The sequence below is a fragment of the Caretta caretta genome, chromosome 10 (assembly GCF_965140235.1).
Source record: "Caretta caretta isolate rCarCar2 chromosome 10, rCarCar1.hap1, whole genome shotgun sequence".
Lineage (NCBI taxonomy): Eukaryota > Metazoa > Chordata > Testudines > Cheloniidae > Caretta > Caretta caretta.
The window spans coordinates 70,745,206-70,772,957 of record NC_134215.1 but is presented as its reverse complement, the minus strand read 5'-3'; the positions used below and the strand labels follow the sequence as shown (position 1 = coordinate 70,772,957).

General features: G+C 50.1%; 1 protein-coding gene across 1 annotated transcript; it reads right to left on the bottom strand.

The window, feature by feature from the left end:
* Positions 1 to 22,786: 22,786 nt before the first annotated feature.
* On the bottom strand, positions 22,787 to 27,739 carry MRPL46 (mitochondrial ribosomal protein L46). The gene is made up of 4 exons (XM_048867090.2): positions 27,531 to 27,739; positions 26,297 to 26,489; positions 24,311 to 24,484; positions 22,787 to 23,209 (listed from the first exon to the last, which is right to left on the bottom strand). The coding sequence occupies exons 1-4, from the start codon at positions 27,720 to 27,722 to the stop codon at positions 22,959 to 22,961; spliced, it is 810 nt and encodes a 269-aa protein (XP_048723047.1). The 5' UTR covers positions 27,723 to 27,739; the 3' UTR covers positions 22,787 to 22,958.
* Between the last annotated feature and the right edge of the window lie 13 nt (positions 27,740 to 27,752).

Sequence of the window (27,752 nt, the reverse complement as noted above, 5' to 3'; positions counted from 1 at the left end):
AATAATTGCCAGCAATAACTCCCTTCCTGTCCCGCAACAGACAGTCTCAGGCTAGAGCCCAAGCACTGACCGAGCTCCCCTCAGACACAGTCCCACCAGTTCAGGGCTGACCAAGGCACATTGGCAGGGCCAGATTTATGCTATCCCTAGGGTGGAGCTGCTTTTTCTTACACCTTCCTGCTTATTGCTTGTCCTGCTGCACCCCCATCTCCTTCTCTGCAGCCCAACTGATGCAAGTCACCTAACTTAGCCCCTTACACCAGATCAGTTTACAATTCCCAGTATAAAGGAGCATAGGCTTTATTGTAACAGATCACATCAATAGGCTGCTCAGTCTCACTTCCTGCCCTATCAGAACAGACTGAGAGCACCTAGCCAACATGAATGGAGTTAGGCTAACCCTAGGGGCTTTGGGAAACCCACCTCAGCTGTCCACCTAATTCTACTAAACAAGCTATCCTGACCCTTGCAATCTACCTGCCCGCCTCCTGCCACCTCAGATCAGACTGGAGGCTAATTGAGTCCACTATCCTGCTTCTTCCACGCTAGATCTAGCCACTGACCTATTTCATCTAGCACTTTATTTCTGGCAAGAGCTAATACTTCAGAGGAAGCACACAATCCCTACTCTAAAACAAGCAATGACATCTAGCCATTTGTGCAGTGAAGTATCAGGTGAGGAAATCCCTGATTCCAATCAGCTGATGCCCTGAAGCATGTGGTTTTACTTTAGCTGACATAGCTAGAGATGTTACCAATGGCTATTAACCTACACGGTCCTCTTAAATCCAGCTATAGTATTTTGCTGGCTACCCTCCAGGAGCAGTGCTAAGGAGGTAGAGCCTGCTCCCAGCTATGCTGGAGGTTTGGGGATCTCCCAGAAGGTAATAGTGGGAGGAGTCAACCCATTCATTAGTGGGGACAGTGCACTGGTGCATTCACATGCTCACGATCCCAGCGGGGGAAAGATGGTCTAGTAACTAGAGCACAGGGTTGCAAGCCAGAACTCCTGGGCCACGTTCCTCAGTTTGCTTCAGACTTCCTATGTGGCTTTGAGCCTCAGTTTCTCCACCTGTAAAATAGGGAGAGTGATTCTCCATAGGCAGGCTGAACTCATTAATGCCTGTCAAATGCCTTGTGCTTCTCGGATGGAGGGTGGTAGAGAGGGGCTTTCCCCCTCCTACAGATCCAGACCCACTCCTCCTCCCTGCCCCAAGAGCTTCCCTTCTGCTTGACTACCCCACTCTGTGTGTTTCTGTGTGTGCGCGCGCGCGTGTGTCTGCCTCTGCAGGGGGAGTTCCCCCTCTGGACAGCTAATGGCATGGGCGGTTGTGGGGGAAGCTCTGCATTCTGGCTTCCAAGGCAGAAAACCAGCAGAATCAATTTGGGGTTGTGGCTGGGTTTTTTCCCAAAATAATTCCACACACAGCATATTGTGAGCCCTTGTTCATGGAGAATCTATATTAAGTGCCAGAGAATTAAAAATTTTCCCTGCCTGTCATCCAGCCTGCAGCCCTCTCTCTCCTGATTGGCTTTAACCATCTCTTGCCTTTCATGAACAGGGTGGCTGGGATACTGGGTTTGAGCCTGAGGAAGGGGAGATGCTGGAGTGCCCCTCCCATCTCCTTACCTGGCTGTGTCCCAGAGGAGGTAGATAGCACCTGCCTGATAACAGGGCTTCTGGGCCCTGGTGGGACATACCCCCTACCTACCTGGGACATGCTTTAGCACTGGAGCCAACAGGGAGATCAGTCTTTGCATGAATTTCCTTCCATGCTATGTGGGTGTGTCTTTGGCCTTCTGAGCACCTCTCCTCTGCCCTGATGCAGCAGCAAGGGTAACAAACATTCAGTGAGTCTCAGAAAAGAACCCAGGAGTGTGAACCCAGAGTGGAAGGCAGGGCTAGTGGCTAGGCTGCCTTGACCTGCCTAGGCAGAGAGGGAGAAAAGAGCAAATCCATAGGGACAGGAGATTTAAAGTGAAAACCTGAGGCCACTTTGGAGTGTGACTAAATTGGGATTTTGGGTGATTCATCAAGGACAAAAAACTTGAAATCCTTCCCTCCGCCCCGCCCCAGCTCCTGCTCCAGCTAGGGAAAGTGGCAACATCCCCACCCTGGGTCACCTCCTATGGGTGCTCTCAGTGCACCTCCTCTGTGAAAGGTTGACAGGTGTGAGCTTTCTGGCAAGGGCAGAAAATGCCCACCAGCAGGGCTGGGTTTCCAATTAGGCACTGCAGACACATGCGTAGGGGCGCTGACATTCTAGGGGTGCCTAAAAGTTAAAAGTGGGTTAAAAGTTTCATTTTTTACAGAAAACATGATGGGTAGCTGTAGACAGGGGGGCTGAAGATGCTGTGCCTATGGAGGCCACGGTGTAAATCTGGCCCTGCCCACCAGGGGATGGGGGGCGGGTTTGCTGTGCCCATAAGGACCTGCCTGAAAATTCCAGTCCCCAGGGAATTGGTAGCAGGAACCCTCAGCCTGAATCAGGGTTCCTGACCCTGAAGCCAGGACCCAGGGCTCCAGAAGAGTCCAGGAGGCCCATGAACCTGGGATCAGTTGCAGGTGTTGATGTGGGGGGCAGGCAATGATGTTCCTGGAGCAAGGGCCCCATCATCTTATCAGGCAAGGGACCCAACAAACTAAAAGAACCCCTTATCAGATCCATAACTCTCTGCTTGCAAGTGCACCGCCTGCAATTATGAGGCATGTGATAGCCCTTGGCTCAAGGTCGTAAGAACAGTCAACAGACTGTGAAAATATGGACACAATTAATCTCTACCAGAAGAATTTTACTGTGAAAAGAAGTCACACAGATCAGCTGAGTCTGGGATGTGAGTGGAACAGTGGGTGCCGTGCCCTTGTCACTGCCTGGCCTCATTGCCAGAGTCTGCCTAGCCTGGGGCGGAGGGGTACTGGCTGTCACAGCAACCATGGGAGCCGTCACTGCCTGGGTGCAAGCTGGGGCAGCCCCAGGATAGGGAAGATGCATGGCTCACCTGCTCAGGGCTGGGCTGGGGTCAGTATCTTTATCAGTGATTACGATGCATGATCCAGACTGGGCCCAGCTTGATGCTCAAAGCCCAGGGCAGTTGGCAGGGCTGGACGGTAAAAACCATCTCTTTTGAGCTGGGAAAAATGGCTCTGCAATTGCACAATGAACATGGAGCCCAAGGTGGCATTTCAGAGCAGAATTGTGTCTTAGTCCCAGGGAGCAGTGTGAAATCACACTCGGCACAGAAGCCAGCCACAAACCAGCTCTCTGCATTCCAGCCCTTCCCAGCCCCAAAGTCTATTGTTCAGTTGTGGCCATGCCACAGGACAGCTCAGCTCTTCAGCCCAGCGCTCAGGTGTTCAGGCGCTGCATGGACTATAAGGTGGATAGGAAGCTGGCTAGATTGTTGGGCTCAGCGAGTAGTGATCAATGGCTCCATATCTAGTTGGCAGCCGGTATCAAGTGGAGTGCCCCACGGGTCTGTCCTGGGGCCAGTTTTGTTCAACATCTTCATTAATGATGTGGATGATGGGATGGATTTCACCCTGAGCAAGTTCGCAGATGATACTAAGCTGGGGGGAGAGGTAGATACGCTGGAGGGTAGGGATAGGGTCCAGAGTGACCTAGATCAGTGGTTCTCAAACTTTCTTTTTGGTGGACCACTTGAAAATTGGTGAGGGTCTCAGCAGACCACTTAATGATCTTTCCAAATGTTGTTTGTACCATTAGCTAACTACTGTAAAGCGCTTTGGATAAAAGCACTATATAAAAAAAACCCATACTAATAATTAATTTTTTTGTTCTACAAATAAAAGCACACAACTCATATTTTAGTATCAGTAGCCTTACCTTTCTAATCCGATGGATGTGCCCTTTCTCCCTTGCTACAGCAGCCCCCCAGCTGGGGCTAGGAAGGAGTGGGGGTCTCTCCCCTGCTGCAGCTCCACTAATTAGGTGGGTAGCCCTTCATTCTCTCATGTGCAGCCGCCCAAGTGCGCACCTTAGAGGGACCTATCCGTGGACTACCTGAATGGAGCTCGCGGACCACTGGTGGTCCACGGACCACAGTTTGAGAACTTCTGACCTAGACAAATTGGAGGATTGGGCCAAAAGAAATCTGATGAGGTTCAACAAGGACAAATGAAGGGTCCTGCACTTAGGATGGAAGAACCCCATGCACTGCTACAGGCTGGGGAACAACAGGCTAAGCGGCAGTTCTGCAGAAAAGGACCTGGGGATTATAGTGGATGAGAAGCTGGATATGAGTCAACAGTGTACCCTTGTTGCCAAGAAGGCCAATGGCATATTGGGCTGTCTTAGTGGAAGCATTGCCAGCAGAGATGGGGAGGCTGAATTTGGGCATGTCACAAAGGGTTGCCAACTGTTGGCACAGCTGGGGCAGGCATCAGCTGGAGCCTTCAAGCCCCAGCCACAGAGGCACCCATCCCTTTGCCTATTGGGTCACCTCACGTGCTGCCCATTCCTTTGAATATGAAGATGCCCACAGGGAAGCTGAAGTGCCAGGCTGTGACTGCCTCCAGGGAGACAGGCTTCTGCCATGAGAACTCAGGCCACACCATGGCACAGATGCACTTCCGGGTTGGCACCAATGCTTTGCCCCATGCAGAGAGCTCATGTCCACTTGCATTACACACAGCGAACAATTTAATTTATCCCTGGCTCCCCGATCCTCATAACAATGGGAGCCTCCAGCCCCAGCACGCAGCCCAGATCCACTAAGACAGCTCCAGATTCATATTCATCAGGAAATTCAACCTCCTGTAAAGAATCCCTGCATCAGCATCTTGCAGTGAGTCCTGACCCCTCAGCCCACTCTGTCCAGCCAGGACATCATTACAAACCTCATTAGCGCAAAGGAAACAGTAATGCTGCCTGAGGGATTCATGTGGACCAGCGAGGGGCCTCCATTTTTTCCTCTGAGGCTAGAGTCCCCGTCTCCCCCGGCTGCTGACTTTGAATCAATGGGCTACAGAGGTACAGTGGAGCAGAGCTCCATCCTCGGGAAAGTTGCTCCCTGGTGCGGCCCTGCTGGTAGCCTACTAACTCGCTAGGCTGTCAGCCTGTTTGTTCACACACAACCCCATGCAAGGTCAGTTCCCTCTCATCTTGGGAACTTGCCCCTCTGCGCCCCTCCCTTTAAAGCCCTATTGGGAGCACCATGGGCGCCCATCCAGTGGGCACATCCCCATGACACCAGTTCATCTGGGAGGGGCTCAGGCAGGAGAGAGCTACAAGGGAGAACAAACCCTGCCCTGTGCCCCGCTCCGCTGTCTAAGTCAACACCCTGATCAGAAATCCCTGCAGGGAGCCAGGGAAGGAATTAAAAGCACCGGCAGGCCTGGCACTGCCTGGGACCCAGGGTGTGGTGTGAGCAGAGAGGCCAAGGAGACTCAACTCCCCACTGACCCCCAGAGAGGATCCTGCCTGGCAGCCGCTGGGCAAGCTCCTTTGACTCAGCCCTGCCCTGGGGATCAGCCCTTTGGTCTCTGGGGATCTCAAGAGTGGCACCTTCCATCAGCCCTAAATGAAACTTTAAGGGGAGGAAAATGACCAGCATGTCAATACATCCTTAACTGAGACTTCTAATGCCGCTTCTTTGGAATGTGCCCACCAGGGGGGCGGTGTTCAGCCCCTGGAACAAGACCAGCTGCCACCGCTGGACGCCTGCAACAGCACTCGCTCGCGGGAGTGAAGGGCAGTTCTGTGAATCCTGCTCAGAGCTGAAAGCCAGGGGAGCCAGGCTCTGTCCCCACAGCTCCTGTCATAGGCCTCCCCTCTCTGTGCCTGTGCCCTCAGGTGGAAGCTGAAAGGGATGGAAGATGGGGTATTAAGATGATCATTCTGCTCCCTGGTGCAAGCCGAAACCACCTGGTATGGCAGCGGGAGGTGTGAATAAGACCCTGGCCCTCACCATAGTAATCGAGGGGGTGGGGAGGGGTGGGGTTCTCCTTGTGGGTAGATGGGAGTCTAGAGAAGCTTCATGCTAACGCTGCCAGGTGTGTGTGCCAGGCTGGGGAGCCTAAAGAGAACCTTGGCCTCTGGCTGGATCCACAGTGCCTTGGGAAAAAGCCAGAATGCCCCCAATGCTGGGCTCTGGCCTGGAGCCCCAGGCTCAGGCAGGGAGGAGATCTGAGGAGCTCCCCCAGAAAGCCGGGGCCCCAGGCTGGCTCCTACGCTGGTGCCAGACGGTGGATGAGATTACAAGAATTTGGTTTTCAAATAATCCATAAACCTGGCTGAGCCAATGGCATTTTATATGCATTATCTTGTAATCCCAGAGAAGAGAACATTTCAGAGCAAAGAGCCTGATTCTCCCTCCCTGCGAGGACTCTAACAAGCTACAGATAATCCCTTTTTTGTTGGAAGGTACTTACAGGGAATCTACAAAGGCACAAGGGCTTTGCCAATTCCACAGCACAAGTGCCCGCTGGTTACTTTGCATACCAGTGGCACCTGGCTGCACATGGCTACGGTGCCTCTGTGACACAGCCTGGGGCACATGGATGCAGGGTCCAGCATGGGGCAAAGCCTAGGTAAGGCACCCAGCATGGCCAGGTTTGCATGGGTACATCACCATGTGCATGCTACAGACATGGATGTGGCAGATGGTTTCTAGAGTTCCATTAGAGGACACATTAGAGGCTGTGGGCTCAGCTACAGGAGTGCCAGGAGAGTCCCAAGGGATCTTAAGAATATAAGAGCTGCCGTCCTGGGTCAGACCTTGGTCCATCTTGCCCAGTATCCTGTCTCCGACAGCAGTCCATACTAGAGCTTCAGGGAGAGGGTACACTCCTGGCTTCTGGTAGTCACAGGTTTAGGGTTGCATCCTTGATCATCTTGGCTAATAGCCATTGATAGACCTATCATCCATGAATTTATCCAGTTTTTTTAACCCAGTTTTGCTTCTGGCCACCACAACATCCCACGACAATGGATGGCAGAGGTTAGTTGTGCATTGTGTGAAAAAGTACTTCCTCTTGTTTGCATTAAACCTGCTGCCTCTTAATTTCTTAGCATGATCCCTTGTTTTTGAATTGTGGAAAGGGGTAAATAACACTTCTCTATTAACTTTCTGTATACAATTAATGATTTTATAGATCTCTATCAAATCCCCCCTTAGTTGTCTCTTTTCTAAACTGAACAGCCCTACTCTCTTGAGTCTCTCCTTGTATGGATTCCCTTGATCATCTTTGTTGCCCTTCTCCAAACCTTTTTCAGTTCCACTATATCCTTTTTGAGCTTGGGCAACCAGAAATGGACACAGTATTCATGATGTGGATGCACCATGGATTTATAAGTGGTATTATACTATTTTGTCTTTTTTTTATCCCTTCCCTAATAGTTCCTAACGTACTGATAGCTTTTTTGGCTGCTGCTGTGAATTGAGCAGAAATTTCTAGAGAACTATCCACAGTGACTCCAAGAACTCTTTCTTGGGTGGTAACAGCTAATTTGGATCTCATCCTTGTGTATGTGTAGTTGGAATTATTTTTTCCAATGTTCATTACTTTACTCTAAACAACATTGAATGTCATCTGCCATTTTGTTGCCCAGTCACCAGTTTTGTGAGATCCCCTTGTAACTCCTTGCAGTTTGCTTTGGACTTCACTATCTCGAATAATTTTGTATTGTCTGCAGCCTTTGCCACTTCACTATTCACTCCTGTTTCCAGATCATGAATGAATATGTTGAACAGCACAGGTCCCAGTACAGATCCTTAAGGGACCCTGCTGTTCACCATTCTCCTTTATGAAAACTGGCCATTTACTCCTTCCCTTTGTTTTCTATATTTTAACCAGTAACTGATCCATGAGAGGTCCTTCCCTATTATCTCATGACTACTTTAGTTTCCTTTAGAGCCTTTGGCAAGGGACCTTGTCAAAGGCTTTCTGAAAGTCCAAGTACGCTTTATATCAACTGGATCACCCTTATCCGCATGCTTGTTGACTCCCTCAAAGAATTCTAATAAATTGGTGACACATGACTTCCCTTTACAAATGGGAACAATCGTGTTCCAACAAAATTGTGTTTATCTATGTGACTGATAATTCTGTTCTTTACTATAGTTTCTACCACTTTGCCTGGCCCTGAAATTAGGTTTACTGGCCAGTTATTGCCAGGAGTACCTCTGGAGCCCTTTTGAGGAATTGGTTATTACATACTGGTCTACAGTGTATTTGTTTCCCAGGCAGCTCCCACGCAATGTTACCAACTCTCCTCCAGAGGCAACCGAGTCCCACTGAGCTACAGGCAGGCTTCCAAGGGCCCACCCCAGCTCCTGTTGAATCAACAGCAAAACTCTGCTGCCTGCAGTGGGAGCTGGAGAAGGCTCTTTGTGGGAGAGTCTCACAGGGGCCTGTGTGACGGTCCCCCTGACAGTGGGGGTGGGACGGGACTCGGAGCTGGAGGCCAATGTAGACTCATGCCAGTTTTCTGAGTAACCCAAGAGGACTAACAGGGGTGGCGTTCTATTCTGAACTGAGATTGTACCAAGCCTGTGAAAATCCCCCGACAAGGCAGGGCTGTGGCCTGCAGTGTCCCAGAGGAAGGAGTCCAGCCACAGGGGTCCTTCAACCATACCCCTGGCCAGGTCAGGCAGAATGCCCCATACAGCCCAAGCCAAACAATCCTTATCCTTCCACCAAGCCGAGGAGCGGCAGAGCCTGCGTGGAATGGGGATGTTTCCATGGCATTTGGGGAAGGGCCTTGTCAGCTGAGAAACAAAATTTGCCTCTCATCTCAAATGGGTGGGAGCAGGACGGGCTGCAGCAGCTTCAGAGCTACTTTACTACAGAAGCAGAGGGCAGAGGAGTGGACACTGACGGGGGCAGGAGGGCAGCCTGTTCTTGACCCTCCTTCCCCAGTCCTGCTCCAGCAGCTCTCCCTGCTGCTCTCATCTTTGAACCCAGAACTTTCCTACTACAAATGCCCTGGGAATCTCTAGGATAAAGCTTGGGGGCTTAGAGATCAATGGCACAAATACATCCAAGACTCTGCTGATGCACCTTCCTCCTGACCCACAGGCTGCCCCCACTCTCCAATATTCTGCATCCAGAGTCTCTTTCTGGAGGCTCCTCTCTCCCCAGCCCTGGGGCAGACCGTGGAAGCAAACGCTGCTTACACTGGGCAGAGATGGAAACGTTGCTAAATGTTCCAGGGGCGTCACTCCCCCAACCTAGCTGTAGCCATCAGCTCACAGCAGGGCTGATGCAGCCCATGGGTCAGTGCCAGAGATGGTACCTCCTACGCCCCTCCTGGCCATCTGGAATATGCTGCTGGGCACGTCAAACCCAGGAGGAGAGGGAGGGGGAGGGGCTTTACAGCCTAATAATTTATGGAGCTGCTGGCGAGTTTTCACACTCTCGCCAGATTCAGCTGTTTGGGCTCTGATTGACATGCTTCCATTGGGGAGAGACAGCCCACCCCCAGGGGGAAGTTCTCTGTGTGGCTCTGATGAGGGCAGGGGGCAGCATGACAGCCCAGGGCCACCTGGCATGATAGGAGATACCAACTGGAACCAACACAAGCCCTGTTGGACACAAGTTCTGACAGTGATGGACAGACAGCTGGGGCTAGGTCCTGGGTCTGCTAAAGAAGGCAGCAGCCATCATTAAAGAGGATGCCTCAAAGCACAAGCAGAGCTGGATGCAGCCCAGGGTAGGACTAGAATAGCAGGGGGTGTTTAGGGTGCCTAGGAGTGGAGGAGCAAGGGGAATGGCAGGTTGGAGTTGAGACACATTGGCAGAGCTTTAGGGAGAAGGGAAGAGAAGCCAGGACTAGGACAGTAAAGTTTCTGCAGGGCCGAGGGTTGTGGTGCGGGGACCCAGAAATGGATTGAGGTGTCTTGACAGATCAGTGTAGGGAGAGCCCAAGCCTGGAATAGCTGGGAGTGCTGTAGGCCAGGAGTGAGGGGCATCAGCAGAGCTGTAGGGGGTGCAGGTCTGGAACAACTTTGGGGTTGGCCTGTTACTTTCACGAGTGCTACATTAATGCACAGGTTTTACTGATGGTAATTAAAGCGAATGGATTCTCTGCTAAATTGCAGCTGGGAGGCTGACACCCTTCCGCTCAGGAGCCAGTCACAAGCATTTGGGGATTGAGAGACTCCTGTGACAGCCTACTATGGCAGGCAGCTCTCCTCCTCCTGGCCCAGCACAGCCCTGGTATCACACTCCCACCTGCCTTGGGAAGAGACACAAACATGCAGAGAGCTTGGCCTGTTAGTCCTGGAGGGTTAGTCCTGGGCGTGGCCTGGGCTTGTGTTACCAGGCGATCCTACCCCTGGCCAAGGCTCCCCACCCTCGAGAGAGTTCAGTGCGGATGGAGCTGGTTCTTGCCACCCTCATGAATTCTGCGAGGGACGCTGAGAGGTGGGGGAAAGCATTAGGGGTCAAAGCAGTGTTTTAAATGGCTTAGAGCAGGGGTGGGCAATAATTTTCGCTGCGGGGCCACTCCATGAATTTTGGTAAGTTGCCATGGGCCACACATTTCTACTATATTAATAGAGGGGGTGCAGGGTCTGGGAGGGAGTTTGGGTGTGGGAGGGAGCTCCGGGCTGGTGCAAAGTGTTGGGGTGCAGGAGAGGGTGAGGGGTGTGGGCTCTGGGAGGGAGTTTGGTGCAGGAGGGGGTTCTGACCTGGGGCAGAGGGTTGGGGTGCAGGAGGTGGTGCGAGGTGCAGGCTCTGGCCAGGAGGCACTTACCACAGGTGGCTCCCACCTGATGGCACAGCAAGGCTCAGGCAGGCTGCCTGCCTGCCATGGCCCCACACTGCTCCCAGAAGCAGCTCTGGCACCGCCCTCAAGCACCGCCCCTGCAACTCCCATAGGCCAGTTTCTGGGAGTGGCATGGGGCCACGGCAGGCAGGCAGCCTGCCTGTGTGCCCCACTGCACCGTGGGACTTTTAGTGGCCCAGACTCGGAGATTGTGAGGGGGCAGAGGAGGTTGGACAGAAATATTAGGTGGGCCAGATCCAGCCCGTGGGCCGTATTTTGCGCACCCCTGGTTTAGAGCCACTTTTACCTGCGGCTGGAGTCCTCGACTCAGCCTCTTGGTCCCAGAATAGAGTCCCTCCATCTCTTCACAGCTCTGTAATTGAAGGCTCTCCAACCCTATCCACAACACAGGGACATATTCACACAGTGCAAGAGGGAAGCTATTTGCTACCTTCACCAGAGGAAGCACCTACCACTTGGCCCATTGGAAATTTGAGCCTGACAGTCTCACGGCTTGTGCCTGCCTCTAGCAAAACCGCCATGTCCACACACACGTACTTCGCCATGAACATACATGTGCAGCCACCACACACACACAACCATACACTCTTACCCCTCCACCCCTTCCATTCTCAATGGCCCCATAACCTGACCCTCCGTTGGCCTCTCTCTCTACTCCCCTCACTGTGCTCAAGGGATAGAGCCACTCCGGCCTTCTGAGCCACCGGGAGCTTGGCAGAGTGGCCAGCTGCTACACCACTCCCTCTGCACCAGCCTCCCCAGGGCCATTCTGGCACAAGCCTCCCATGCTCTGAGCAGGGTTGGACCATGGGGTGGTAATAAGCACTGGCAGCTGGTCCAGGCTATTGCTCCCGCCCTTGCTGCTGACACTGATGGAGCTGATGCCCTGGGAGAGCTTAAGGAAAAGCTCAGTGTAGGAGAAGCTGATGGGATTTCCCAGGCAGAGCCTGCCACCTAGTGGCACAGTAAGGTGTTGGCCTACACACTGCTGTCAACAAACATTTGCTAAACCTGTCAAAAGGTTTCAGAGTAGCATCCGTGTTAGTCTGTATTCGCAAAAAGAAAAGGAGTACTAGTGGCACCTTAGAGACTAACCAATTTGCATCCGATGAAGTGAGCTGTAGCTCACAAAAGCTCATGCTCAAATAAATTGGTTAGTCTCTAAGGTGCCACTAGTACTCCTTTTCTATTTGCTAGAAGAGGAAGCCAAATTTGCCTTTTAAATTAGATCTAGCCCCATATCTGAGCCAGAGAGCATGGACCAGAGCTGCCCACAGCCTCAGAGCCCCAGTGCAAAGCAGCTCTGGCAGGGAGCTTCTCCTCTCCCTCTGGGCCATGGCTATGAGAGGAGGGAAGGCGTTTCTTAGGTAAGCAGCAGCCCAGATCACAGTGGGTCAATTCAACGAAAGCATAGTAAAGACACACCCTGCTGAGACCCACCTCCACCCCTTAGTACAGTGTTTCTCATCCTCTCTCTGAAGCCGAGTGCCCACTAGCATCACCTTAAGGGATAAGGATCACCACCGACTCAGAGGGGATAGAGCTGGTAGCAGCTGGCAGGTCTGAAGAAAGAGGCCAACCCAGTAACAAGCGGTAATCAGCTAGCTTTGTCTCTGCAACGACCCTCGACTGTCCTATCTAACATGGTAGAACGGGCACATATCTGGGGCTGCAGGGTGCTGGGCCGGGCCAGCACACCCACAGGACCGAAAGAAGCACACCAAGAACTTTCCTCCCTTGTCCCACTGGGCAAGGTAGCCAGAAAGTCGCTTCAATGAGTGCAGGTGGGTTTGGGATCTCCCACAGAAGCCCAGGTGGGCCGCTCAGGAGTCTGAAGAACAGTTGGGTTTCCCCTCCTTTTCTCCCCACTAGGACCATTTGCATTAACATGGGTTGATTTCTCCTTAGGAGCCTCTTAACTCATCTGCTTATTCACCCCCATCTAAAGTGAATGACACACCTCCATCAGCCCCACTGCAGCTGGGATTTCCCCTACACCTGTGGGGTTAGGAGGCCAGTGGGAAAGAGCAGTCACCAGCAGATGGACTCAGAAGCCACAAGAATCCTGTTTCCAGACCAGTGAAATCAAGGGGGTAGAAAGGCAGGCAGCCTGGGAGAATGGTCACTACTAGAAGGTTTCTAAAGTCCCTGCAGCCCAGCACCATGCCAGGGGATTGGGATCAGCATTGACTCAGAGAGGACAGCACCCACTATTGAGTCACTAACATCATTTCCCCCAGCACATGGCCCCTTACTCAGCACAGGGTCAGAATTGATTCAAAAGGACCACCAGTACCACACCCTGAAGCAAGCCCTTTTTAGCACAACGCTGGGCAAGAGTCTGTCCTGAGTCAGAAAGATTCATCCATGCTGCTTCATGCAACACAGAGCCCCTCACACAAGTGGAGCACTGAAGTCGGCCCTGACTCAGAGAGGGAGAGTCACCCATACTGCCCCCTGAAGCACAGCAGCCCCTGCATGATCCTGGGGTCTGCAAGAGCAGTCCATGATTTACTAGCACCTACCTTTGCGTTTGGCTGTCTGCTCTTGAACACACCCCATAGCTTTCCTAAGATCATCCAACATTCTAATTCCAAGGATCGCAAAACAATTTGTTTTCCAGAGTGGCACACTGGTGTCGGACGCTAATGGGATACGTTGGTGATTTGGAAGACCGGCCCAGGGCAGGTCAGCGGCTTACAAATGTGCAGACCCAGATTTCATAATTAGCACATGGCTCAGATTTCCCCCAATGCTTCCAAAACAGCAATAGGCAACATTAACAAAAGGATTACTCAGAATTCAAAAGCGAATGGGATTTGTGACCCATTATATTAACCAGAGACGGGGCAAAGCTCTGCCGAGTGAGCACTGCTGACAGGGCACCAAACCAATTATGAAGAGCTCACAGATCACTAAGCTGGATATATACACACATCAAGATAAATTCCTATTTGCCTGCAAATGCAGGATGCTGCCTAAGCCGCCCTACCCAAGCTGGTTTGCTTTTCTATGTGCCCATTAAACTTGGATTATATCTAGTTACTTTCCCTGGTAATTCACTTCCCCCACAGGTTTAGTGCTCAGGAATAACATTTGGGAGGGTAAAACCTGAAAGGATAAATGTAATGTGTGTAATTACTTTGATGAATGAGAGAGAGCAGAAGGCAGGCAGGGAGTACACTGAGCTATAAGGCCACACACACACACAATCATGGATGGGAATGCCACCGATGCTACTGGCAGATACATAGAACAACCAGACTGGATCAAACCCGAAGTCCAGTCAGTCCTGTATCCTGGCTCTGGAAGTTAGATGCTTCATAGGAAGGTGTAAAAACCCTGCAGTGGGCAGATGTGGGATAATCTGCCCCAATCTTAGGTCTCCTCCTGATCTCCAATAGTTAGAGATGGGCTTCAGCCAATAAGCATAAGGTTTAACAGCGCTTCCAAAATGTGTTGTCAATCATAACAACTCTGGCTATTCTATATCTATATATTTATCTATATAAAAGTCCAGTCCCTTTTAGAATCCTGCTAAGCTCCTGGTATAAATGACTCCCTGGGGCAATGAGTTTCAGTCTAATCACATATTGCGTGAAAAAAGTCTTTCTTTGTATCTGTTTTGAATTTGCTCCCTTTTAATTTCATTAAATATCCTTTTGTCCCTGTCTTACAAGATACTTCTGGGTGGCAGGGGAAACCCAGCTGGAGTCAGTTTCCCTCTGTGGAGCTTTATAGATAGAATCATAGACGTGTAGGGCTAGAAGGGACCTCAGTAGATCATCTAGACCAGTCCCCTGCACTAAAGGCAGGACTAAGTAATAACTAGACCATTCCAAGTTCTTAAAGAGAAAAATGTCCTTCTTGCGAGAGTCATATCTTGTGAGAGTCATATCTAAAACAGCCCCCTGCCCTTAAACCTCCTGCTCCAATTGTCTCCCACTGACCTTGATACCTTCAATGCGTTTGCTTCTCTTGTTTTTCTGACTTGAAGATGTAGTCTTATTAAGGTCAGAAGGGACCATCATGATCATCTAGTCCAGGGGTGGGCAATATACAGCCCGCAGGCCAGATCCGGCCTAACATTTCTGTCCAGTCCACCAGGCTCTTTGGCTGCCTCCTTGCGATATCTGGGCCGCTAAAAGTCCTGCGGCGAGGCAGGGCACTCAGGCAGGTTGCCTGCCTGCCGTGACCCCACGCCACTCCTGGAAGCAGCCAGCAGCTGCTGGCATATCTCTGTGCGCCCCTGGCCGGGGGAGGCAGCTCCACACACTGCCCCCACCCCCAGCACCATCTTCACAGCTCCCATTGGCTGGAAACCAGCCGCCTGTGGTAAGTGCCTCCCGGCCAGGGCCTGCACCTCGCAGCCCCTCCCTCACCCCAACCCTCTGCCCCAGGTCAGACCCCTCTCCTGCACCCCAAAACTCTGCCCCAGCCCGGAGCTCCCTCCTGCACCCAAATTCCCTCCCAGACCCTGCACCCCCTCCATTAATATAGTAGAAATGTGTGGCCTGTGACGACTTACCAAAATTCATGGAGTGGCCCCCCTGTGAAAATTATTGCCCACCCTTGAGCTAGTCTGACCTCCTGCACATTGCAGGCCACAGAACTTCACCCGCCCACTCCAGTAATACACCCCTAACCTGTGGCTGAGTTACTGAAGTCCTCAAATCATGATTTAAAGACTTCAGGTAACAGAAACTCCACCATTTACACTAGTTTAAATCTGCAAGTGACCTGTGCTCCACTCTGTAGAGGAAGGTGAAAATCTCCCAGTGTCTCTGCCAATCTGACCCAGGGGAAAATTCCTTTCCGACCTCAAATACGCTGGTGAGTTAGGCCCTGAACATGTGAGCAAGACCCATCAGGCAGACACCTAGGAAAGAATTCTCTGTAGTAAGCCCGCCCCCTCTAGTGTCCCATCGCCAGCCATGGAAGAGATTTCTAAGTCAGCTCCTCTCTGCTAATACCTCACCCTGTTATGCACATCCTGACCCTCCCTTCTATCCCTGTGGATCCTCCTCAGTGCTGACCTACAGAAACCCCTGCTGGTCCAAGACTTGTCGTGCACAGCCAGCTAGGCATGTCAGGTTATATGGATGGTTTCATACCGTGGGAGAAAATATCCGCTAGACACTAGAGAGACCAGGTAAATGCTTGCCACTGGTGACCTAAATCAGGCTTTGAAACCCTTAGCTGACTGTGCCACCTGGCTGCACGGAGTGAAATTTGCTTTACTCAGCACAGGCGGCCTGCTCCTTTTGCAGACTGCATACACCAGCTTATGGGAGAAACAGGCAGAGCTCAGAAATGCTGTGAGCTGTCAGAGAAATTCCCGTACAACGTTCCTCATGCTTCTGATGGTGCAGAACTTCCAACACAAATAAGATTCAGGGGGGTTTAATCGAGTGAGAAAGAAACTGCCAAGAAATCTAGAGCCCTCTCTCTCCACCATTTTTTCCAGCAAGGAAAACAGAGTGCGCAGGAGGCCTTATATACCATCATTAAATATACCAAGAAACAGAACAGCTGAGGCCCAGCCAAGATGCCAGCAAGAGGCCTGTAGACCCCGCCCACACCACACATGCTCCCTACTGGCATTTCACACCACAGGAATGTTGGGGCTGTAAATGCAGGGATGAGACAGGGGAACATGGGGCTGGGGCCAAAATCTACCAGTCATGTACCCACTCCTGGACAGTTCTCAAACCCACTGGGATGTGAGGGTTAATGTAATAAAACACAAAGGATTGCTTGCCATGGCTTTTTGCATGTCCAAAGGCGTGTTCTGTTCCTGGGGGATGGGAACACTGGGGAAGGAGGGGCCATAGGGCTGAGTGGGAGCCAAACCTTATCTTCTCTTTCCTTTCCCAGGGGAGAAGGGACAAATCAGAGCAGAGATACACCCAGAATTGAGGGCACAGGACAAGATGGCCTGGGCTGTTTCTACCAGTGCAATGAACAAGATCTCATCCTTCCCAGCTCAGCAGAGCAGGATGGAACCACACTCCAATCCAGGAGTGAAGAATTAGCTCTTGTCATGCTGCACACCGTCCCCCAAATTAGCCAATTCAAGGGTGTCTACAGCACTAACCCATTGCCACCAACAGCCTTGCCAATATTGTCAGCAGAGAGACTAAGGCTTGCATGAGCCCTGGAGACTGGTCTCCCTTCTTCCCCCCAGAAATGGTGCATTTGGGCAAGCTTGAGGACATGTTTGTGATAGAGAGGAGAAAGTAAAACCTCTATGAATTTAAGGACAGGAGGAGACCAGGCGGCTGGGGTGTCAGTGCAGGACCTTTCCCAGTACAACACTCCCAAAGAATGAAGCTCCAAGGATTGTGTTTTAAGGGTCTCACACTAACTGTACTCCCTGAGCCCTTCATGGTCTACTCCAGAGCTCATGATCTGACCAGCAGAGACCACTGGCTCCTGAACACACACAAGGGGGAAAAGGAAAATTTTTGCCTTACCTGTGAATTTTAGTTCTAGGACTCTCCATGTCAGAAAGTCTTCACAATGGGTGTTCTCGGTCTCCCGGGCAAATGGAGGTGACCTTATCTTTGATGAGCCTGAGCTTAGGACTGTCCCTTGGAGAGGACTCTCCAGAATGATAACTGCCAACACTGAAAAATCACTTCTTTCTAAAAGTGCTATTTCACTCAAGCAATTTTCAGCAAAACCTTGACATGAAGCTCAGGGATTTCTGGAAGGGATCCTCTTCCCTTTCCTTAGCAAGTGAGCAGTAGCCTGAGAAAAACCTGGGCACAATGCAATCCTCCAATGAAGGGTCCTGGAATAAAAAATTGTGAATTTTCTCTCTGTCCCCTCCATGTCAGGTAGTCTTCACAATGGGACGTACAAAAGCAGCAAACCATCCCTACAGAAGACAGAGGATTCTATTTTCCCATGTAGGATTGAAAAGGAACTTAAAGGTTACTGGGTCACTCTATTGCGTAACACTCTTCTACCAACCATTGTATCTGAACAATTCTCAGTGGTTAAGGGGGGGGCAGGGAGATGTAAATGAAGCTTTTTAAGTCCACCTCTGAGATAAGGGGAGAACAGCCTTCACTGTCAAGTGTCTCTTTCTTACATAGTAGTACCTCAATTTTCCAACTGGACTTTGATGCAAATAGGTCCATCAACAGGATTCCAGCCTGGCCTGTGTAACCAAACAACCTGGCCTGTACATCAAACAGCGAGATGGTCTAGGTCACATTCCTTTGTTTCTGTGCCAAGTTATACTCCATGTCTCCTCCTTGGACCTCAGCTCTTCCCCTCCCCCGCACAAGACAGACAAGAATTCAGATATGTGCCCCTTACATGGGGTCTGGTATCTGTACTGATCACCAGCTTCTCTGGACCCAACACCAGACAGCTGTAAATAATATTAAGAAAGCATCTCTTGGTGAATTCAAGTAGTGGATTTGGACGAAGATGTTTACATACTGATTTGCTGCAATTGCTGTCTGGAAGCAAAGAAAGAATTGTGCTGGGTATCCACATGAAACCAGCTAGCCCAGGAGTTGAGTGAGATTTTAATCTTAAGAGAGGTGTGCTAATGTTTGGTGAACTATCTTCTTCCGTTTTTCTTCTGAAATAAATTTGGTCTTTGATCATTATTTAGTTTCTGGAGCTCTGAGCATGCTGTAATTGGCCCTACCACCTGTTCACTCAAAGCCCTGTTTCTGAAGGCTTTTACACAAGGCCCAGGAGCCATTGCTAGCATAAGGTCATCCAGACTAGGGTAGATATGTATCCCTTTCACTTGAAAGGAAGGTTGATGAAGCATTGGGCTGTATATCCATTTAGAAGTTGAGTCCAAAAGGGGACTGCTTTGTATTGAAAATGCTTCTTGTGGTAGCAGAACCTAAAAGTATCCCCGAGTGACTCCCCGTGCATACCTTCAGTATATCTCCTGGAGGTGTATTTTCATATTGCTGAGTTTGGGGGGTGATAATGCTGTAAGGACTGATTTCAGTATTTCTGCATGGAATATTGATCTCCTCCTGGATGAAAGACCCAAGATCTAAAATAGGCTGTGTGCTATTGTTTCTTTGTACAACAAAGAATCTTATGCCTTTTCCAAAATATGTCTCCTATGAAACTGGTTCTGTCATTGTAATGTGTAGGAAATGGACTTCTGCACCCTTCATCTTCAGATTCTACAAGGAGACTTGTTGTTACTAGTGTTGATTTATATTAATTCACTTTGGGGAAAGGATAAACTTTGGACAACAAATGAGCTCTATTGAATAACTTTCCCCGATTATCTCAAGTACCCATTTTCGTAAGTGGGTCACTCACAGATAAGGGCCCATCATTAAGGTAATAGAGGGAGGGTTTGCCCAAACTTGGAAATCCAAAAAAATCACCAGAAGCTTATGGGGCTAGATGTTTTTTCCCCCCCCACAAAAGAATCCCAGCCCGAGTCTTCCACCTCTCAGGAAAGGCTGTAACAGCTTCTTCCTCATGTGAAATCTAAGCTGGAGCCTAGAGGAGCAGAGAGCTTTCAAAGGGAACACCTGCTGAGATAAATCAGTTTGAAGATAATCTCACTGGAAGGAGAGTGGGACATATTACTTTGTATATAGCCTCAACGACAGCTTTGTTGCTGTGCCCCCCACAGATGATATAAGTTCCTGTGGGATCCCTGGAGGCTGAAAGGGGAAAGGAGGTAGGTCTATCTTCCAGGGAAGGGGATCTGAATCACCGCATCACCCTTTGCTCCCTGCTGCTGAGTCCAGGCTGAGCAGGGCCTGACCACACAGAATGAGGAGTGAGCTGGAGCCTCTCGAGATAAACAACTCATTGGTAGCAGAAAAGTCACAGGAGCTAGCATCTTTCCTGGCAGCAGAGGCCTTGCAGGTAAAACATCTTGTGGGAAGAGGGGATGCTTTGGAGCCTTCTCAGCACTGGGGATTCAGGCGGTTCCATGAAACTTTCCTGCTTGCAAGGCAAACTGTGGGAATAGGGATCCCATATGGGGGCGCTGAAAAGAAAGAAAAAAACAAAACAAAAACAACTTGCCACTGATTCTGGCCTGGCTTCAGGGAAGGCAGCTTCCACGCAACCTGCTTGGGCATGGACCTCACCCACCCGCCAGCTCGGAGCTGGGTCCTGGAGAGCTGCTGTCCTTCAAAACCACCTCAGAGCCAACTGGAATTCTTTTTGTTCTGACAAACCTCAAAGCCAACGAAGAGAGAGACATTTAGTTAAAAGCCTTTGCAGGGTTTCTGAACGAGAGCTCTGGAGCGTGGAGGCGAGCTCCAACAGTCCTTCCTGAGGGGCAGCTCTGAGCCCAGGCTGAGAACAAAGATCCGGTCTGCCTCCAGTTGCCATGGAGACCAGGAACATCCCACTGTGAGGTGTGCCTGACAGGCCGGGGCGGAGAACAAACAGGTACTTAGCAGGGATGGAAAGAAGTGCCCATCTCCTCCTGCTGCAGACAGCTTTTAGCATCACAGCGGGCTGAAGTCCAACCCTTTGCCCCTTTCGGTGAAGCTGGAGTCACCAGACCTTGGCAAACTAAGCTCACAGACCCAGGGCACATTCTCTGCTTTTATTTAGTTTCTCTTTGCAGCCTGCTCTCCCTCTCCCTAGTCTCTCTGCGATGGTTCAGCTCCCCACTGAGCCTCCCAGGGCAATCTAAGACGAGAGGGGTTTTTATATAATTTATTACAAGCTTTGAAATTCCCTTGCTTTAGAAAACAGAAGGCTGCATCTCTGATTGCTTATGGGTGATTAACAGCTTTAATTTGCAGCCTGCAGCTCAACAGTTCCCAAGGGGTTGACAAAATACATATTGCAATCTCCTGTTGGTCCCCTGAAGCCCTGACTCTCCCAAGATGATTCAGAACTGCTTTCTCCTCTCTCCCTGTGCCACTTGAGAAGGTTGTTGCTCCACAAAGTACAGTGAGCACCAGATCCATACCTAACCCAAAGTCGGCAAAGCTTTCAGTTAGAAAATGCCTTTGGAAATCAGACCATCAGTGGGGAGATGGGTAAGGCAGAGCCCCGCAAGCATGGGACAGTCTTCAAAAAAATCACCCCACTACCCTGTAATCTGAAGTCACTGTAAATAACAGAGGCACTACCAAGTAAGGTTAGCAATTCTGGCCTAACAAGCTGTACGTAGGAATGGGGAGCCAGGAATTTCTAAATCCAGCTTGACAGAGACTGGCCTTGGATAAGTCATGTCCCCTCCATACCTTCTCCTATCCGTGAAGTGGCAACTCTAATGCTGAACTTCCTGATGGGACTGAGAAGATACTTGCTGGACAGTAGGTAAGGGCAGAGTGTAAGCAGCAGCTCTGCTTTCTGTGCTTCTAAGTCTGTCAGGCTTCACTCACACACTGGAGCAGTGGTTCTCAAGCTTTTTTTCCCCCCCCCACGGACCACTTGAAAATTGCTGAGGGTCTCGGTGGACCACTTAATGATCTTTCCAAATGTTGTTTGTATCCTTAGCTAACTATTGTAAAGCGCTTTGGATAAAACCACTATATAAAAACCTTAATAATAAACTTTTTTTGTTCTACAAACAAAAACACACAACTCATTTTAATATCAGTAGTCTCACCTTTCTAATACGATGGATGTGCCCTCTCTTCCCCGCCGCAGCAGTCCCCGAGCTGGGGCTGGGAAGGAGGGCCGTCTCTCCCCGGAAGCCGCAGCCCTGGAGCTGGGGAAAGTCACCTCTTTCTCTGGCCGCCACAGCCCTGCACGTCCCAAATTTCCTCCACCCCCTTTTCTCACCCCACTGCCCCCTCCCACCTGCCCCCTATTCCAAGGCCACCACATCACCTTACCATGTGTGTCTTCTCCAGAGTTCAGGCAGCTAATTAGTGGAGCCATGCCTGCACGGCTCCACTCATTAGGTGGGTGGCCCTTCATTCTCTCATGTGCGGCTGCCCAGGTGAGCACCTGAGAGGGAACTACCCATGGACCACCAGAATGGAGCTCGCGGACCACTGGTGGTCCACAGACCACAGTTTGAGAACCTCTGCACTAGAGGGTTGCAATGGCCTCACAGAAGCCCTGTCAAAATGGTGACAGGAAAGCTACATGATGGTCTTTATGCTAAAGAAAGAGAGTTGTGTGGTACGTGGCCAACACACCACCTGCTGCTGCACCCTTACAAGGCCCGGGAGTGCCACAGACAGGGATGAAACAGCTGCATGTGACTTAAGCAGTTTGACTTTCATTGTGAATTTCCCATGCAGATAGAAATAGAAGAGAAGCCAAGTCCTCAGCTGTAGCACGAACATTTCCTGGGGCATGGCTCAGAGCATAAAGGTCAGATGCTCCACTTTGCTGAGAGGACAGTTTGTCTTCAGCCACCGTATTGTGGCGGCCACTCAGACATACTTTCTACTGAGGCATAGATGGCACAAATTAATACACAGCACTGGCCTAGAACAGTTCTCCTTCGTTAGATAAATTACAGTGGCTGCCTCTGGAGAGGTCAAAGGACCCCCTGGCAGGTTAAAGAGGAGGATAGATGGGACTCAGCAGTGTGTACAATTTGCATCAACAGGGACCAGTGTGTTACTGAAGATGCTGCTTTCCCACGTTCCAGGCCAATGAAAGCTGAATTCCTTAGAGAAGCAGGTGGCTGCTATTCCCCCCACACACTGACAGGTGCGCCTCCTCCCCAGAGGGGCCACAATAACCCAGAAGGAGATTAAGGACTTAAAGGCTTGGACACAGAGTTTAAAAATGGGGAACTTTAAACATGGTCCTTTGCCAGGTTTCCCAATGCAACTAATTGGTAAATCCCCTTCTTACTCCTCTAACAGTGTCTCATCCCACCTAAGCAAGTAAAGGGAGCTCACTCACTGCTCCTTTTATTGAGGAACAGCTGCTAAAGGAAGAGTACAGCTTTTCAGAGAGACCATTTGAGCTTCAGGCTACTATGGGGATCCAGTGAAGAGAGGTACCACAGACCTAGGGAATGGCACAGCTGGGAGGGGGGAAAAGGAGAATCCTAGGGGCATTAAAGGGTGCAACATAAGCACAACACTCTTCACTTAGCAGAGGTTTTAATATTTTTTATTTGATACAGGCCTAGAGAAGAGGAACAGAAAACAAGGGGGAGGTTGGATCCTTCTTCAAATGCCACTCTCTGTACACAGAGGCAATGCACCTGTCTGAAGTTGTTTTTTGCGTCCTCCCCATTTGCTTGGAGCACAGCCCTGACTTTCACTGGTCCATCAAAAATCTGTTGACTTGTGTTAGGTAGTCCGGTTTCAAGTAATCCCCCAGCTCCCCCCTGCTGACCCACACGTAGTCTTCTTTCCTCTCTGCCTGGGGCAGATCACCGCTCTGGAGGAGAGCTTTGAAGAAGAATATTTTGGCCCCAACACTGCCCTCTGTCCTGAGGGCCCTGGGGAACTTGTACTTATAAAGCCCACATGGTGCATTCCCTAGGAATTTGGCCTGGATGCAATTTCCTGTGAGGTCCAAGGGTGTCCAGAGGGGAAAGAAAACAAAGCAAGAGATCAGGTCACACAATGACAGCAGCTGCCGCATCTAAGGGGTAACAGTGGGACAGTAAAGGACTCGTCATGCTTAGTTTTGGTTCAATTCTGTTATCTCTTTCTAGCAAGAACACCCCCTCCCACAGGTCCACACTGTGCCGTACCTCCCTCTTAGGGACCCTTTTTGGAGTCTCAATAACCCCACGCAAGGACTGGCCAGAGGTAGTGTGGTCCAGGGGATCATAAAATGCCCCCTCCCTTTGTCAGGCTAACTGTGCGGCTTCCACAGTGCTCCCCTGCTGGGAAGCAAGAAGAGACCTGGCTGAGGATAGGCTTTACGTGCCAAGAAAGGCTGCTAATGGGCTGTGTGTGTGATGGAGACAGAAGCCCTTTCCCCGACAACAGGGTAAGTCTACACTTACGGTGGTGTGCAGAGTACAGACAACACACACACACACACCCCCTTGCAGGGGTATAAATGACAGGGTAGATGGTGAGGCATGGCTTTGATGAGTGGAGTGCCCTACATGCCTGAACTCCGGGTACGCACCCCACACAGGCTCTCTACATACTAAGCAGCACCTCCCCTGTCTATGCTGCTTTTTTTTTTTTTAAAAAAGCAGTTTGTGTGTCCCTCTGCATCTCCACTGCCGACGTCTCTCTCTGCGGTGCCTCTACTGCAGTGATAAGTGTGGACGCAGCCTGCCTTTCACTGCCGCTGCATGTGTGGTACCTGTACTCTACATGCCGCTTTAAGTGTAGACATAGCTTGGGGCACCTAGTGCCCCCTGTCGAGAGCCTATACACTAGTAGCTGAGCTGGAATGTAGAGCAACTCTCCCTGCAATGGGCAATACCCCTGGGCTTCTAAGCAACTTTACCCAGACACAACTCTCCTCAGAGACCCCACTGGGTTCAACCCACCCCATCTGCTACTACATGCCCTTTCTCTGGCCAATCCTAATGGAGTATAATGGGGCTCTACTAGTATGAGCTGATAATATCCCAGTAATGACACAAGAGAAAGAAATGAGGACAGGAAGGGGTGGCAGCAGCTGCACAGCAGATGACTTACCCGAGAGAGTAGCCAAAGCTCGCTCTGCAGTGCTTCGCAACGTCTCTCCAGCCTGCCACTCTGCTTGAGGAAGGAACCACAACTCTTGGTTGCCAACTTTCTCTTTGACCAGAAGCATCAGGTTCCGATCCAGCTTCCTGTTCAAAGATGTCCGGTCATTGCGTTTATCAGCATCTGCCAAGAGAGAACAGATTCCAGAGACAGATAGGCTCCAAGTGGGATGGGGTCATCCAGTACCTAGCTCATCAGAGCCCACGCCTTCCTGTCTCTCAGACCCCTGACAACAAGGACACATGGAACAATTCCGAGTGATGCTTCTAGGTACAAATGCTCTCATCAGCTCTAGGAACTTTCTCCAGGGGTGGTCCAAGACTGTGGAATAAATTCCCCCAAGAAATAAGAAACATCACAAACCTCACTACTTTCCACTCCAAGTGCAAGGCACATTTCTTTGATATTGATTTTTCTAACATACACCCACAGTAATAGGTATATTTAATTAATAAATAATAATAATAATAATAAAAAAACCTACCAAAACAAGACATCTCCCCAATATGCAGTGACAGTCAAAAACAGTGTGTTAGGAACCATTAGGAAAGAGATAGATAAAACAGAAAATATCATAATGCCACTATATAAACCCATGGTACATCTAGACCTTGAATATTCCATTCAGTTCTAGTCACCCCACCACAAAAAAGATATATTAGAAATGGAAAAGGTATAGAGAAGAGCAACAAAAGTGATTAGGGATATGGTAGCTTCCATACAAGCAGAAATTAAAAAGACTGGGACTGTTCATCTTAGAAAAGAGACAGCTAAGGGGGGATATGATAGAGGGTTATAAAATCATGAATGGTGTAGAGAAAGTGTATAAGGAAGTGTTATTTACCCCTTCACATAACACAAGGACTAGGGGGTCACCGGACAAAATTAATAGGCAGCAGGTTTTGTTGTTTTTTAAAATCAAAGAAAGGAAGCACTTCTTCACACAATGCACAGTCAACCTATGGAACTCATTGCCATGAGATGTTGTGAAGGCCAAAAGTATAATGGGGTTAAAAAAAAATTAGGTAAATTCATGAAGGATAGGACCATCTTGGCAAATGGCCATTGATGGACAGGGACGCAAATCCATGCCCCGGGTGCCCCTAAACCTCCAGCTGCACGAAACTGGGACTACCCAAAAGGGTATAGAACACTCAAAATTGCACTGTTCTGTTCATTCCCTCTGAAGCATCTGGCACCGGCGACTGTCAGAAGACAGGATAATGGATTAGAACCACCATTGTTCTGACCCAGTATGGCCATTCTTATGTTCTCAAGACACTCCACTACACATGCTTCTCCCACTGGGTAGATGATATGAATATGATAGAAGTTAGTCGTGTTACTTAATGCAATTCTGGAAGGCACTCAGATACTATCGTGATGAGCAAAGTATAAGAACCTACATACAACAGAATAGGTGCCACCTGGGGATCTGGACAGAATCCATTGATTTTCAGTCATGTTTCATAAAGGTGAAAGCAGGACTGCACTTTAGATGCTCTTCTTTTTAAAAAAGACCATTTAAAGCAAGTAGTTTAAGTTTCTGTTCAACTTAGTACCTAATAACTAATAGTCAATGATTATGCAGGACCTACATAAAAACAACACTAGTATTGTGTGCTCTTGTGAACTACAACTGGGAGTCAGGCTGGTCATGGTTTTTCTGATAAGGACAGAATAACTAGCCTCCATACTTTATCCTCTCTCAAAGGTTCTATGAGAAAAGGAACAGAACACAGCTCTTTTCACAGACCAGATAACTCCTCCTATAATAGCTGAAAGGAGTCATGGGAGTCCCATGGAAGCTCCCTCCTCCTGAAGGCTCAGCACCCTGCCTCACCTCCACTCCACTATACCAAAGTCAACCACGTTCAGATAGACCAGGGAGGCCCCATCCCTCTCCTGCTCAGCTGAGAGAACTTGGATCAGAACCTGTTATTCGTGGGCCAGCTTTGAACTGTTGGAATTTCTGTTCCCAGGCATCCTCCAGGTCTTGGGCCAACACAATAGCTTGCCCAGAGTCCGCTTCCTCATCCTGTATATTGTCTTTCATCTTCTGCAGCTGCTCCTCTTCTGCCAAGCGACGGATCTCATGGTCTGAAAAGTTGCTTTTCTCCACCTCTATCTGGAAAGAACACCATAGAGAATTGTCAAGTATCAGGAGCCCCACTATGGGTCACAGTTACTAGCGCTGTTATCCAGGGTCACATGTAGAGAATAAAGCAATTTTTTATTGCCCCAAACAGGGCTTGCGTTTATTTCTTTGTGCTGGACCATAACGTCTCTGCCCAGAACATAATATGCTCTACCCCAGGAGGTTAAAGTTACACTGTGCAGAGATCACATCTAATATTGACGACATAAGGAGATGCTAGCCCACTGTAAATACAGTTATGTACTCACTACAAAAAATATGTTAGCACAATATTGTAGTCTGGAATCTAAATGCACATAAATCAGGAAATCCAAAAATTGAGGGTTTCACAGTAACATGGCCTCCATGTGACGTATAGCGGATATCCCCTTTGAGAACTACAGCCAGGCACTGTAGTCATTACTGCCTCAGAAGGGAGAGTTCTCTTCCCAACAAGTCACCCCCACCACTTGTGGGATCCCAGCTCCCACTAGCGCAGCCGGGGACATAGCGTTCATGACTCAAAGGACATGCCTAGTGCGCCATCCACACCATCCATACACTAGAACGCTACTCATGGAAGCGGAGTCACAGTGCTTAGAGCAAGAAGGGGACATGCTGATTGAGCGTCACAGCCCATGGAACCTCACCCAGCAACTCCTGCATCAAAGTGCTGAAACTCCTGGGGCACAGCCTGTGTCTTGCCCCAGTACAGTTACAAAGGGGCATTTTAACCTGGGTTTTAACTTTGTGCTTTACAAACTATTTGCATTTTAGACAGGGGACTTTTCCAGGTGGGTCCCAGCCCAGAGGCACAACAAACTGCTTTTCCTCAGGTCTGATACGCCTGAGCTTGACAAAGGGGAGGCAGCAGTCTCCTCCGGGGGAAACACAGCATGTGTCCTACACAGATCTGGACCAGCTCCACTGCCGGGGGCGGCTCCGACTCCGACTCCAGCCCCATCCCCAGGTACGCCGGGGGGTTTTCCTGCTCCCCGCCCCAGGAGGGTCGCCCACCCCCAAACCCACTACCTGGTGCACCAGCTGCGCCATCTCCTCCTGCTCCGGGCTCAGGGCCTGCGTGATGCTCGGCGGCCTCTGCAGACACAGCGCACCCACGAGCCGCCACCGGGGCGCGGCCGCGGCGGCCAGCCAGCGAGGGCCAAGCGCCCACCGCCATGGCACCGCGGCACCGCACAGTGCCCGCTGCATGGGGGCCGCCATCTTTTGTCCCCGAGACCACAATGCACCGCA

What these genes read in the sequence shown, in the direction of transcription:
- MRPL46 (XM_048867090.2), bottom strand. Translation starts at nt 27,722, where the DNA reads ATGGCGGCCCCCATGCAGCGGGCACTGTGCGGTGCCGCGGTGCCATGG. An exon ending in AGCTGGCCCACGAATAACAG is followed by an intron (nt 24,485 to 26,296) that starts GTTCTGATCCAA and finishes CTCTCTTGGCAG; the next exon opens with ATGCTGATAAACGCAATGAC. An exon ending in AGCTTTGGCTACTCTCTCGG is followed by an intron (nt 23,210 to 24,310) that starts GTAAGTCATCTG and finishes TGGACCTCACAG; the next exon opens with GAAATTGCATCCAGGCCAAA.